General features: G+C 35.5%; 1 protein-coding gene across 2 annotated transcripts; it reads right to left on the reverse strand.

The window, feature by feature from the left end:
- Positions 1 to 495: 495 nt before the first annotated feature.
- Positions 496 to 7,024, reverse strand: LOC134853954 (xylulose kinase-like). Of its 2 annotated transcripts, none has more exons than XM_063869970.1 (8): positions 6,751 to 7,024; positions 4,104 to 4,252; positions 3,370 to 3,535; positions 2,990 to 3,134; positions 2,627 to 2,726; positions 2,032 to 2,150; positions 1,048 to 1,652; positions 496 to 717 (listed from the first exon to the last, which is right to left on the reverse strand). In XM_063869970.1, the coding sequence occupies exons 1-8, from the start codon at positions 6,869 to 6,871 to the stop codon at positions 509 to 511; spliced, it is 1,614 nt and encodes a 537-aa protein (XP_063726040.1). In that variant the 5' UTR covers positions 6,872 to 7,024; the 3' UTR covers positions 496 to 508. The 2 variants fall into 2 exon arrangements, with proteins under 2 accessions (XP_063726040.1, XP_063726041.1); XM_063869971.1 differs by lacking the exon at positions 6,751 to 7,024 and adding an exon at positions 6,580 to 6,718.
- Between the last annotated feature and the right edge of the window lie 8,014 nt (positions 7,025 to 15,038).

Genomic DNA, 15,038 nt, shown 5'->3' on the forward strand with positions numbered 1-15,038 from the left:
AAAAATAAAAAGACATAAGTGACGGAAAAAAATTGCTCATTCAGGTACGAATCTAGGATTTTCACAAGGGGGGTGGAGACTTTTTCGAAAACTTTGTCGACCTGTTTTTTTGGTCGACCGAATTGATTTTCCAGGCACTCCCAGAATACTATAAAAACACTAATTTGACAAAGTTTGCTAGCGCCGAATGCAAATTTTTTTTTTTTTAAAAAGGCGTTTTTGGGAACTTTTTGAAAAATTTTGACCAAACAATTGCGATTTTTTGGGCGCGCGTTCCTCTTCAAAATTAGAATATATTGGCGCCCAAGGCACCTTTAAAAATTTTAGGGTTGGTCGGCCGAAAATGGATAACATAAAATAATGGACTAATTGGTTGGTGAGAGGGTCCAATCCCTGAGGGGAACCCGCCCCCCTCCACTACTCCACTATATCCGCCTCTGCACCCATTAGAACATCAATGTCCCTACTAGCTAAGTTGTAGAACAGTCAAAGCAGTAAAATAGATCTGTTAAATTTTTTCTCCAAATAATTGTTTCTCAATATCAGCAAATCTAACAACCATTGAGTTATAGATTTCAGTTGCCTTTTGGTCACATTTAGCCACGAGGCGAAGTTGGTTGCTCGGTTCGGAGTCAAACATTGAGACGTATTGGTTCTCTGAATTTAGACAAAACTTTGCTCGATATGCATTGCCCAATGCAGCTGCATCTTGGCTGTCTAGAACAGGTGAAAATACATTTTAAACTGTTCAATTAATTGCAAAAGGCGGGAGGAAAATCGTTACAAGGTACAAAACTAGCAAATGCTGAATAATTGAATACATCCTTCAAAGTGTCGCAATTTTTTTTTACAAAGGGGGTAACAAGATCCCAGGTGAAGGTCAAACAATCGAACACGTACAATACATAAATTGAATGATCAAATTTTATTCTAGCAACTAAAACCTCAGGTTTGATAAACATGACAATTCCTTTTCGATGAGCACCAATAAACTTGATTAAAAAAACCAAGTTCAAAAAATTTATACATGTCTGCACAATTACTTACCTGAATAGTAAACATCTCCGCCGTAGACATTAGCGATGATCTCGCAGATAGATTTGTTTCTTGAGGCACCTCCAGTTATCAGAATTCTTGGCTTCCGATTCACATTTGAAAACCCTCCCAAGCGTTCTAAATGGACTCTCTTCATTAAAAATTGACCTTCAACTAATGCCCGAACTTTGCGTTCCGGACTTGAATTTTCAATTTTCTGATTGTTCGGATCAAACAAATACACGCCGAGTCCGTTTTGAGGTATGTGTTCCGGTTTGAAATAAAACAAGCCAACGTAACCGTCGTTTCCAACAGGTGTTGAACTCAAAGTCGCTTCAAACTTGTTCCAATCTGCGTCACAGAACATTCTAGAAAGTTCTTCTCTAGCTAGAGATCCGTTTTTGTAGCACAAATTGATGAAATAAGGCGCGGATTCAATAGAAGAGACGAAAAGGTGTCCGTATATATTAGGTTTTAAATCCTTTCCTAGGAGGATTAAGTTGTCGCTCGTCCCGCAACTGACCGCAATGTCCCCGTTTTGAGCTCTGAGACCCTCGACAGACGCGCAGTTGTCGCCAGTGAAAGCAGCTACTGCGCAATTTGGCGGAAAACCGAATCTAAAATAATTCCCTGGTTTAGTTTTCATTTTTTCAACGCTTTTCTTTTTCATTTTTTCTTAAAAACTTCTTACATCACGAAGATAGGACGCATGCTCAAAAAAGAACTTTTTGAAAAATTGAGGCTTTTTGAAGCTCTCGAAAACTTTGATAATGTATACAATGATATCATTTTCAACTATAATATCATTTTCCCATCAGTTTCCGTTCACTTTTGGATTACCAGTAGTGTCTGGAGCGAAAGTAGTGGAAAAAAGTGACAAAAAGGATCATATTTCTTGTTTTTTCAAACTGAATAAATAAACCGGTAAGATTATGATTAATTATCCAGGTGAAAACAAAAAAATATGAACCATTTGGATCTAAAATGTACACATACCTTTTGCTCCAATATGTCGATATGCTTCCAACTCTTTCATATGGAGCTACTAGGGGACCCAGTTTCCCCCTCAGTCCAGGAGCACATGCATCCAACAGAGTCTCATCCCAGCAAAAATTCCTGGAGCACACCTTCCTTTATTTGACTTGATGTGACCCTGCTTTTCTCAGTTTTAAAACCTTGCTTATAAACAATGGCCAGCTGCTGTTAAGAAACGCTACTATAGATCTCAACTGCTCGCTAGCATAAATGGATGTTGAGAACCTGAATCGAGCAAGCGAGAAAAAAACAGTCCCCCCCACATCAGCACGAATTTTTTGTGTAACAAGGTAGGTTCAGTATGAAGACCAAATACGTTTGACATTTGTCATGCTCTAATTAGTCCGCATGCCAATTTTTGTAACAATCGTGAACAGAAAATGGGAGGGGCAGAAAAAAGAACAAACAAAACTAATTTGCTCAGTAATTTAAATTTCACATTTTTTTCATGCATATCTGCAATAGCGAATAAAGATTGCTATGATAACTCGGTAAAAACTCAATAACTTTTTCAATGATTTTCCTCTTTTAAATTTATCCCACGAAATGATACTTCCCTTATGTGCATTAGATTTGTGCCGGATCCGTCTCCGTAATCAATTGGCCCAATCTGACCCAGAAAGAGACTGCATGCAAAACTAGACACTATGCTGATTCTGAAACATAATAAAACTATCCAACATTCATTGAAAAATATTCAACATTCATTAAAAAGGTTTTCAGACAAATTTTTGGCTGTTACAAAGAAGAGTTAGATAACCCTTTAGCCAAGCCCAGAAAATTTGAAACGACTAACGTTCCTCATTACTCGAAAAAAAAACTGCTGTAATTTTCAACCCTGAATAAATTTAGGGGGAAACCTATCATAAAAAGTTAACATAATCTATCTTTGAACACGTCTGAAAATTATTTAGCTTACCTTTGGGTGTCTTCGTACACCTCAGGGTAGTATTTATGCATGTATTTGATCTGAGGACCACAGAACCTCTCGTAGGCCTTGGATCCAGTCAATTGGGCCATACAATCCTCTCCTCCCACAGCTAACTCCATTTCACCACACTCAACTGAAGACACGTTTAGAGATGAGAAATTGAATTGATCAACCATACAAACCTTCATTATTGGTTTTTAAATGATTTTTTTTTTCAAATAGAACATTACTACCCGACTTGTATGTTCAACTTGGAAAAAACATGAACAATTCTACCTCGTTTTCTTTCAACGTTTTGTACTGGTTCAACTTCAAATTTACATCAATTTTCGTGCAGTTAGAAACGTTGGAACTTTAACTATAATTACGTGTAGTGCTTGAATCTACCCAAACGGGACTGTTTTTGAGGACGAAACAGTTTTCCAGCTGAGGCGCCAGTGGTTTTTCTGGCTCCAGGTGCTTCAATGTCTCGTTACTAGATCGATTCCAGTAAACTGTTCCGTGCATCTGACCACATCCAGACAGTCCCTGGACCTATAAATTTTTAATACTGGTTGGCAATGGGGCATCCGGCTATTACTGAGTTAGTGTTTCAAAGGTATCGACATCAATAACAAGGATAACCGAAAAAATTCTTTTTTATGAAAAAATGTATCCACGAATGACAACTAGATAGGCTCGTATTTCTTCAATAAACAGTTTGAAAGAATAAAAATTTTCGAAATTTTATCGCAGTGCTTGAAAAATTTTATTGATTTTTTAAAAACTTTTTCGTTCGTTAACAAAACACTAATGAACCAAAGGACAGAAAAAAGACAAAACGTTATAAACAAGATTTCGGCGATAAGTTTTATTTCCTAGCTCGATAAAAAAAGATAACGAACAATTACAACGACCTTAATTTTTATTGAACTACTAGCAATGCTATCAGCAATTGTTTGGATTTAAGGGACTTGCCCAAAATCCGGCTATTCCTGTAGTCAATGAATTTGACACAAGATGAAACTTCAAATTACGGCCTTATTGTGTTTGTACGTCAGATGAAATTCTGAAGAAACTCGACGCAAACATCGGAATCGAAGGTTGTTTCAAAAGAACTCACTTGAGAGAAATCCACTTTTTCCTGGATCCGGCTAAACAGCAAGTCCAGTGCCTGTAGCCACATCATCACAGGGGAACTCACTCTACTCCTCCCGGATCTCTCATCCACACTCACTTTAACTCCTCCTTCTGTGCCATGCTCGGAACAATCTGTACTCAATGTAAACTACTATTTTAGAAATAATTTAGCCAATCGCATATTCATGATTATCGTTGGTAATTTAATATATCAGAAGCTTGATGACCTCATTTTTGAAGTACGATTAAAAAAATTGCTTATTTTCACATTTCAATTACTCTCCGTTCCATTGGTTTAGGCATTTAATGTTAAATACAAAATCCACCCTGAAGCTGCACAATTTGCTGTTTCGAATGATCGTGCATAACGTGTGAGCTCCACGTGAACTTTTTTAAGCAAAAAAATATCTGCTAAATTTTGTTCATTCTAAAAGTAAATTCGTAATTTCCAAATGTCTCATTGTCTTCGGATTACTGTTTATTATGCAATATTTTTGTTTCTGATGCTTTTAATTATCGACATGGGCCAAAAATGAGATTAGACACAGGAAGAAAAAAACAATATCATAGCAGTTCAGGGCAATGGGAAGTCTATTTCGAAAATTGCAAAAGCTTTGAACCGTGATGCCAGAGCTGTAAGGAAATTCACCAAAAACAGCCAGAAAATTCGCACGAATTGACAACTAGGCGAGCTTAAATGAGTTACAAGAAAGGTTTACGTAACCTGCCGATTAGTTCACCTGACAAGCGCCCCTTGGAAATTTCCACTAACATAGAAACGACCACACATCCGCAAAATACACCAAGTGAAAAGACAGGAATGGGCGAGAAACAACCTGAAAACTGACGTCTGCCGTGTCATTTATACAGATGAGTATCGAGATACATTGGACGGAACAGACGCTTATTCAAGAGGGTGGCTAGCGAGCGGCACAGCTAGCCCAGTCCATAAGAAGCGGCAGCAAGGCGGTGGGAGAGTAATGTTCTGGGCTGGTATTCATGACAAAACAATTAAAGAGCCTTTTCGTGTTAAGGGTGGAGTGAAGATGAACACGCTTAATTATGCTGAGTTTTTCAGAGCTAATTTTCAACCATGGTTTCACTGCCTGCCGCTTAATGAGAAAAAGGGACTGATAATTATGCAAGACAATGCCCCCGTTACATGAGACGAGTTCGTCTGTGTGTCGGCCCGTTTGAATCCCGACTTTTGGTATGGCCCTATGCTATGCGTCTTCGATAAAGAACATCTGGTCGATGATGAAACCAAAACTAGAAGCCAGACAACCAGCAGTACCGGTCAACAGAGGAACTCTGGGATGCTATCCAGGCTGCGTGTTTGAGTTTTGGACCTGATGAGATCAAAAAGTTTATATCAATGATGGAATCGAGAGTAGTCAAAATTTCTGAGAAAAAAAGAGGGTACATTTTTTAGTAATACAATGTTAATGCATCTTACAAATCGTGTCTGTACATCACTTGTTAGCATTGAAAAAAAAACATAATTGTTGCCGTCATTTACTTCGATTCGGTAAGAACCGCCTATTTACCTAAACCATGGGACATTCCAAATTAGGAGATCCACCATTGGGTGACGATGAATGGAAAAAATTATTTTGAGAGTTGAAAAGATCCACAATGTCTTGAAGATATTTTTAACCATCGTAAAATCAGTTTGAAAAGTTCGAACAAAAAATTTTAAATAAATAAATAGATAAATAAAAATGGAAGAAGAGTTGCCGAAAACAATGGGACAGGGTGCAAATTCTAAGAATCATGCTTTAAGATCAGTTAAATTTTCTCGGTCCAAGTAGAAAGCGTTTAAAGTGATGAAACAATTAAACAAGTAGCAAAGAATGTTCCGACCATGGTCTTTAAAAATCTACAATAAAAAAATTTTTTCTGCGTGGTGTGATAAAAGGATCTGACATAAAACTATAATTTAGGCATATTCGACAGTCATAGTACTATAGGCAAACCGGACATCAGTTTTTGAAGAAAAATGACTAGGAAAAAAAATTCTTTATCGTTTTTTTTGCAGAAACTTTTTGAGTTTTTGATTACAAAAATGGTATTAAACATCTCCAAAAAATAATTTTACCCGAGAAAAATAAAAGTTAAGCATAATTAAGTAATTGTAAAAGGCCTAAATTGAGCATAATTAAGCCTGCTCGCTGGCTTTCGTCGCTCTAAATTAGACGAAAAATCAAAAATTTTGGACCGGTTATTCTTGACACTAGAGAAAATTGGTGAATTTTAAATTGGGTTCAAATTCCGACTGAAAGGGCCTTAATATGATATATCACTCAACCCAGTCCGATGATTATTTGTGATACCTGATTTTGCGCGGAAACAAACAAAAACACCCGAATACAAGTTCCTCCCCATTTTCAATAGTCGGAACAACCAGACGTCTAACCCAAATGTTATTAACTTAAACCAAACTAAGCTATGGCTCTCACCTTGCAAAACACGTAGCACGTGCGAGTTCAAATAAAATACACCTGATTGTTGTGCAAGCATGCTTGTCACTGCATCAAAATGCATGTGCTTTGATCTTTGAAGTTATTTGCATTTTTTTAAAAACCAACATCAAAATATGAGGTTGCTTCCACATTTATAACAGAGCATACCTGAATCAAAGGTCACATGATACGACGCCAAATATCTGAGCTGATCATCGGTGCAAATACATTTAATCTGCTGAGTGCTGAAATCGAAGCCAAGAAACGATGGCTGTAATTTCGAGGTCATCTTCTTTGTCTTAGAGTAATATTTAAGACTAACCACTATATAAAATACTGGTAATAGATAGGTGATAATAGAAGTTGTTTGACGGAATTTGTAGCTAAGTTTGCATAGCTTTGATTGACGAGAGAGCTCAGATAAGTTTCATTTACATATCATATCTATAACCATGGTTCACCGATACGTGATTTTAAATTAACTCCAATTAAAACAAATATTACCGAACCATGCACATGTACACACCAGCCCCTATTTGGCATCGTTATTTTTATTCAGACTTCCTTCGAAGGAGCCATGTAACCAAGCGTTACTGGCTCTTTTTCCTCCCCCCCCCCCCCCCCCACCTCACGTAAGTATAGATTTCATGGTGTAACGAGTGGTTTTACAAGGTTGAGTATGAAGACTAAATATGTTTGTCAGGGCCTAAATAGTGCGTATGCCAAATTTGATAACAATCCGAAAATGTGAACAGAAAAATTACTCTAAAAAATTTGCAGGTGGGGGGAAAAGGAAAAAGAGCCGCATTACTTATATTCTGTGATTCTTCAGAAAACCCAATATAAATTTTGGACCAAGTCAAGAATCTCCCCCTAAATCAATTCATTTGGTTCATTTGGTGTTAAGAGCAATAGTTTTCAGCCAATCAGATTTGAGCATAGTACATGCAGACCTTCCGGATTGAATTTGCCATTTAATTTTAGAGGGGAGATTGTTCACATGGGCCCAAAATTTTATATGCGGTTGACTGCTCAAATCAAGTCACTGCTCAAATGTTAACACTTTTCAATCAGTTTCTAGTGTAAAGAAATAGCTATTTGCTCAATGATGGATGACACTCAAACCTAAAAAACATTAGAAACTTTGCCCCAAGAATGTTTTTGAGAACCATTTTTAAACCACTAAAAGCGGGACCAGAGAGCTGCACACGAGATACTAGATTGCGCCAGTTCCAATAGCATGTCAATTATAAAAGCAGACAAATGCAGACAATGCATTGAACGGCCATTTAAAATGCAGACATGCTCTAATAGTATCTGTTTCTAGACATTCAGTTCTCTGACTATCAGAACAGCCATACTCACTGATTCAACTGACTTTGTTTAACTAGTTGTTAACCACGTAAAAGTCTTTAACTCGATTGGATAAAGCTTACTGATCGCAAGCGTAACACAGAGGCGAAGCAGAGTTTCGCAAAACTTGCGATGCAAAAAAAATTATTGCACTACAAGATAGCGAACGGAAGTTGACAAAATGCAGCTACAAAAACTTCATGGTAGTATAGGATGAAAATCATAAACAACCTTAAAAAATGGAATTCATTTACCGAGTGGCAACAAATTTTGGGTCCAAACCTGTTGAGCCGAAAACAAAATTGTTGTCATAAAAATGTCGTAAAGTTTTAAAAGTTTTTACGACCCATCCACTCTGAAACACATAATCGAATGCGGATATACGAGCCCTCGAAAGTACGAAAAATAAGTTCACTTAGCAGATAAAACAAACTGAAACTGTTTAAACATAAGAGAAACGAAAAAATAACCTAAAATCAGACTTGGTAAAATTACAAATTACTGAACTATCAGTTATATTAAAAAAACTTTTAAATTGAGCAAAACCATGCCTTAGACAGCCAGCCAACTTTCGAAAAAAAACCTACCTGAAACGGACTGTACCTAATCGCTACTTAAATGATGGTAGTTATATTTGAATTTTAAAGGGATTGGCATGTCAGAAATGATATTTACCATTCCTACTAAAATTACCACTCTGTGATTATTTTCGGGAAAAACAGTCTATACCAGATTGCAATATCCCTGTTTATCTCAAGGGTAATAATTAACATACAATGGTTAGAATCTAAGGTGTAATATTTACCAGTTGTTGGTATCCGTAGTCAGTAGTCAAAATTAAATTTTTAAGAAACTGGGATTCAGATTTCTGACTTGATTATGCTTTTTAATCGCAAGCATAAAAAGGGCGATTGAAAAAAATGAAAAATGAGAAGTAAAAACAATTAAATACAGAGACGAAGCGGAGCTTCGCATCACTTGCGTTACATTGCAAAGATAAAAAACAAAGCGAAAAAAAAATTGAAAAAACTAGGTCTACCAAAATTAAAATTTTCGATAGTCTCGATAGAAGTTCATTCTAGGCAAATATGCTAGACATTTGAATATTAAATTAGCAACGTAACAAAGCTTAAGAAGATGAAAGTAAGCCGACTATTTTTGAGCAGACACAAATTGAGCCGAAAAAACTTGAAAAAGTCTCAACTGAAAATACAGTGAATAGCACTTGCATTTTCAACAACAAGTAGTTGCTTGCAGCACAAAAGAAATCCTTTATGTGGCAACTAAGCGACCATCTTTGAGCAGACTTCAGTTGAGCCGAAAAACAATTTTTTTTTTAAATTAAACCTTTGAAGTTTTAAGTCTGACCTGAAACAACAATGATCAACACTTGTACTTGGAACTACACAAAAAACTCCTTACATCACAAAAAATCCGTGAAGGGCAACTGAACCGACAAGCTGAGCAGACATCAGTTAAGCCGAAAAAAACGTTGTATAAAAAATTCAAAATGTTTCAACTCTCCTATGAAACCAGAATGAGCAACACTTGCGACTACCGCATGATACTTGCTCGCAGCTCAAGACTAATCCGAGATCTAGCAACTAAGCCGATAAAACTTGAGCAGACAAACAAAAGAAAGTCCGACAATTCTTATTGAACAGAAAACACGAGGTCCGTACGAGACTCGAACCACAGACCTTAGGATGCAACAACGATGGCGTTACCTCTCTCTCGGCCGAGTTATCTGTTACCTCTCGACCACGTTACTTCTCGAAAATAAAGAAGAGAAGATTTGTCAGAAAATTTGTTGATGGGAAAAAAGTCAAGTTCCCGGTTACAAGACACTTGCTCTCGCCAGTGTAATAAATCTCGTGAACGAAAAACTGAGACTCCTACCAAACACGAAAAAAATTTAACGACAAAAATTTTTAATTTTTGATAAAAATCATTATAAGAAAAATGTTCGTAGCCCTGATATTGCGCCCATGGTTAGCAACTAACTTTTCTTAACAAATTCCCCATGTTATATTTTCAATTACCACAAAAGTTAAGTTTTTCATTATAAACCTAATTAATCTTGTCAGCAGTGGCTACTTTTTGGTTGGATAAACATTATCAATTTCAAAACTGATCTGAGATGCGATGGGCTGCTTTTCGCGATTTGATATGGTTACATAATTTTCTTCAGTAAAATTAGTGGCAAGCACTTCCGGTGCTAAGAATATTTTGACAAGTTAAAAAGCGGCATATATTGGAAACAAGATCTGCAACCTCTGAGTATGCTGTGGCAGCACCCAATAACAGATTTGCTAAATTCAAATTTCGTTATGTTGTTTTAAATTCATATTTCGAAAAACCATTAAAACGTCAGATATCGGAACTCTGAAGGGCCTTTAAGGAGATTTGGAGGCAAGACTTGCAACAACTGAGAGTAACCTGAGAGCACAAACCTCGTTGAGAATTTCAAAATTTATTAATTTTTTATTCAAGTTATACGAAAAACATTGAGAAAACATTAAAAACTTAGAAACTAAAACAATTTCACACTATTATTTTATTACCCCTGAAACTATTTTGACAGCACCCAACTACAGGGTTGGAAATTTCAAATTTCGTTACTTATTTAAAACTTCACAAAAAATTCGAAAAAATCATCGGAATCGTCATATCTCAAAAACTCAAAAAAATTTGCATTCAAATTTGGCGGCAAATTCCACAATGCCTGAGAGTACCCAGAAAATAATATCGTCTCACTAAAGGTTGGTAATTTCAAATTTTGTGAAGTTTTTCATAAAAAAGTTCTTTGAAAATTTTTGAAAAAAAAAAAGTCACATCTCGGAAACTTAAAGCATTTGAGCAGTCCCATTCGGATGCAAAATTTAGAACCCTAGAGAGTACTCTCGCAGGACACAACTACAGGGTTGGGAATTTGAGTTTTTGTCAAGTTAATTAAATCTACGTTTTCTGAAAAATTTAAAAGTAATTGTAAAAAGTAATTAAAAGTAAAAATAATTGAAGTCTTATTTGGAGGTAAACTTTGCAAACCTGAGAGTACCCTGACAAAACCCAGCTGCAAAACTGGGATTTTAAAACTTAAATCTTTTGACACAGAGGGAAGTTGCACTTCGCATACACAAGCAAAAATCAGACCGATAACGTTACTGGGAAAAACTGAATGAGTAAAACTTTGAACTTCAAAATTTTCTAACTGACGCACGCCAATTATGACGCATTAGCAGTACCAAACAATTTGAAAAAAAACTTACCAACTTAACATGCCTTAACACCAAATGTAATGAAAATTAAATGCATTTTTTTTTAATTTGAGATTTTTTGAAAAAAAACATCCCCCCACACGCCATATTAAAATCAAAGTCATACATTTCGCTCACAGTAACAAATCAATTATGGCAAATAAGCTTCCTTCAATCAGTTTGGAACAATTTCTACGACGGATTAAATCTCCTTTTAGATTGGAGAAAAAATTATATTGGAAAAAAAGATAATTCATACTATAACACAAGCATTGCTTGTGTAAAAACTTTTGAAAAAATTACGAAACTCGTCGTATATCATAAACTAACAGGTTTTGGGTATTCATAATTGGAGTCAAAATTTTCAACCAGAGGGGTAATCCAGACAACATCCAACTAATGGTTGCTAATTTTAAGTTTGGAGAAATAAACCTTGATTTCAAACAAAAAGATAGCCAAATGAAGATTGGAAAAAGGTAATGAACGCAAATAAACAGAAAAACACTCACTTTGTTAAAAAATCTCAAGTTTCGAATTTCAAAGAAAAAAAAGATGCCCTTTAAGCTCTTTGAAATTATAGAACGATTTATGATTGGCACTTTTTTGAAAAGACTTAGTTAACTTGAGAAAACTGGATCAACAGTTAAACTCTTTATTCCGCTGGAAATCTAAAAATTAAACTCCTATTTCGAAACTAGGAATCGTTCACATTTTTTCCTGACATTTCTACGTTCGTATTTGCGGAGTGCTGTTGTTAAGTCACTTTCAGCAGATGAAATTCATTGGAAATCAAAAAATGCCCATATAACTAGGTACATTCAAAAACGCATCAATTTGTATGAATGCACTTCTGTAGTGATTAGAGACTTTCATGCACATTTTGAACTTTTTCCTGAAAACAAAAAAAACTAACAAGACCTATATAAGAGTCTTCACTAAGTTCATTACTCTGAAAAATTGAAGAGAAATATTTTCAATCATTGCAAAATACGATACAGCTTAAACGTGAAAAAAATCTTTTGTTAAGCATGCAAAAATAATACGTTGAAAAAGCTTTAACATGGCGAAAGAGTGATGCCGCATTTAATTACACATTAAATACGCATTTAATTACATAATAAATATGCCTCCTTTCTCTCACACACACTATATAAACACTTTTTTGATACACCTTACTATATTTGAGGAAACTGGACCAATAGGCAATTTTTTATTCCACTGGTTAAGCTATAAATTTAAATTCACTTTCGAAACTGAAACTTAACATTTTGTGAAATTAAAATTTTGGTTTAACAAACGCAATCATCTGAAAAAAAAGAATCAAAAGTCAAACCACGAAAAATCAAATTTTAGCATGAACAAATTTCCCTGAAAAAAAAACCAAGCAAGTGATTAATCACTTGGTTGATAATTTTTTTTACAGAGGTGAAGCTGCGCTTCACAAACACGAGCGAGAACACCAGAACCCTGCGACCTCGAGAGTTGAGTCTCACGCCCTGCCTTCTCGGCCACGAACGCTGAACAACCGGCAAACTTTTGTCACAAATAACGAAGTTACATATGCTAACAAAATGCCAAGGCCATGCAGCAAAAGTCGCACCAAATACAAATAGACACAATTCTGCAAGTAATAATTTGGAATATAAGAAACAGAAAGCATCCATACTCATTTTTCACGTAATAAATCGGAAAGGATAAAGCCACATCTATAAATTGTGCATTTCAAAAATTGCGAGATTTATTGGGTTAAAAAATTTCTCAAATAGTAACCAGCGCGTTAACTCGAAATCTTCACGATAGAAGCTTGAAGCTACCTTGAGCCGCTCGGTAGATTTCATGTACCACGTACATCGACTTTTCAACCAACAATTTTGAAAAGATTGCATATATTAACTAAATTATTTAACTACTTAAGACTGCATACCAAAGGTGTTCTGTAGAGTTTTAAGAACGCCAATGAACGAATCAATACACTACCACACTTAGTTTTCTAGTATCTAAATTGAGAAAATCCAAATCCTAAACGAATATTTACTTCATCTTAGAAGATGGTCGATAAAAAATAGCTTTGCAGAAAAAGAATTGCAGATAGAAAACTGAAACTTAACATTTTGTGAAATTAAAATTTTGGTTTAACAAACGCAATCATCTGAAAAAAAAGAATCAAAAGTCAAACCACGAAAAATCAAATTTTAGCATGAACAAATTTCCCTGAAAAAAAAACCAAGCAAGTGATTAATCACTTGGTTGATAATTTTTTTTACAGAGGTGAAGCTGCGCTTCACAAACACGAGCGAGAACACCAGAACCCTGCGACCTCGAGAGTTGAGTCTCACGCCCTGCCTTCTCGGCCACGAACGCTGAACAACCGGCAAACTTTTGTCACAAATAACGAAGTTACATATGCTAACAAAATGCCAAGGCCATGCAGCAAAAGTCGCACCAAATACAAATAGACACAATTCTGCAAGTAATAATTTGGAATATAAGAAACAAAAAGCATCCATACTCATTTTTCACGTAATAAATCGGAAAGGATAAAGCCACATCTATAAATTGTGCATTTCAAAAATTGCGAGATTTATTGGGTTAAAAAATTTCTCAAATAGTAACCAGCGCGTTAACTCGAAATCTTCACGATAGAAGCTTGAAGCTACCTTGAGCCGCTCGGTAGATTTCATGTACCACGTACATCGACTTTTCAACCAACAATTTTGAAAAGATTGCATATATTAACTAAATTATTTAACTACTTAAGACTGCATACCAAAGGTGTTCTGTAGAGTTTTAAGAACGCCAATGAACGAATCAATACACTACCACACTTAGTTTTCTAGTATCTAAATTGAGAAAATCCAAATCCTAAACGAATATTTACTTCATCTTAGAAGATGGTCGATAAAAAATAGCTTTGCAGAAAAAGAATTGCAGATAGAAAACTGAAACTTAACATTTTGTGAAATTAAAATTTTGGTTTAACAAACGCAATCATCTGAAAAAAAAGAATCAAAAGTCAAACCACGAAAAATCAAATTTTAGCATGAACAAATTTCCCTGAAAAAAAAACCAAGCAAGTGATTAATCACTTGGTTGATAATTTTTTTTACAGAGGTGAAGCTGCGCTTCACAAACACGAGCGAGAACACCAGAACCCTGCGACCTCGAGAGTTGAGTCTCACGCCCTGCCTTCTCGGCCACGAACGCTGAACAACCGGCAAACTTTTGTCACAAATAACGAAGTTACATATGCTAACAAAATGCCAAGGCCATGCAGCAAAAGTCGCACCAAATACAAATAGACACAATTCTGCAAGTAATAATTTGGAATATAAGAAACAGAAAGCATCCATACTCATTTTTCACGTAATAAATCGGAAAGGATAAAGCCACATCTATAAATTGTGCATTTCAAAAATTGCGAGATTTATTGGGTTAAAAAATTTCTCAAATAGTAACCAGCGCGTTAACTCGAAATCTTCACGATAGAAGCTTGAAGCTTGAAGCTACCTTGAGCCGCTCGGTAGATTTCATGTACCACGTACATCGACTTTTCAACCAACAATTTTGAAAAGATTGCATATATTAACTAAATTATTTAACTACTTAAGACTGCATACCAAAGGTGTTCTGTAGAGTTTTAAGAACGCCAATGAACGAATCAATACACTACCACACTTAGTTTTCTAGTATCTAAATTGAGAAAATCCAAATCCTAAACGAATATTTACTTCATCTTAGAAGATGGTCGATAAAAAATAGCTTTGCAGAAAAAGAATTTTTCAATTATCAGTTTTTCTGTAGTTACAGAAATTAAAAATACATTTTGAATTAAGAATATTTGCATTA

This window comes from Symsagittifera roscoffensis, chromosome 9 (assembly GCF_963678635.1).
Source record: "Symsagittifera roscoffensis chromosome 9, txSymRosc1.1, whole genome shotgun sequence".
NCBI classification, from domain to species: domain Eukaryota; kingdom Metazoa; phylum Xenacoelomorpha; order Acoela; family Convolutidae; genus Symsagittifera; species Symsagittifera roscoffensis.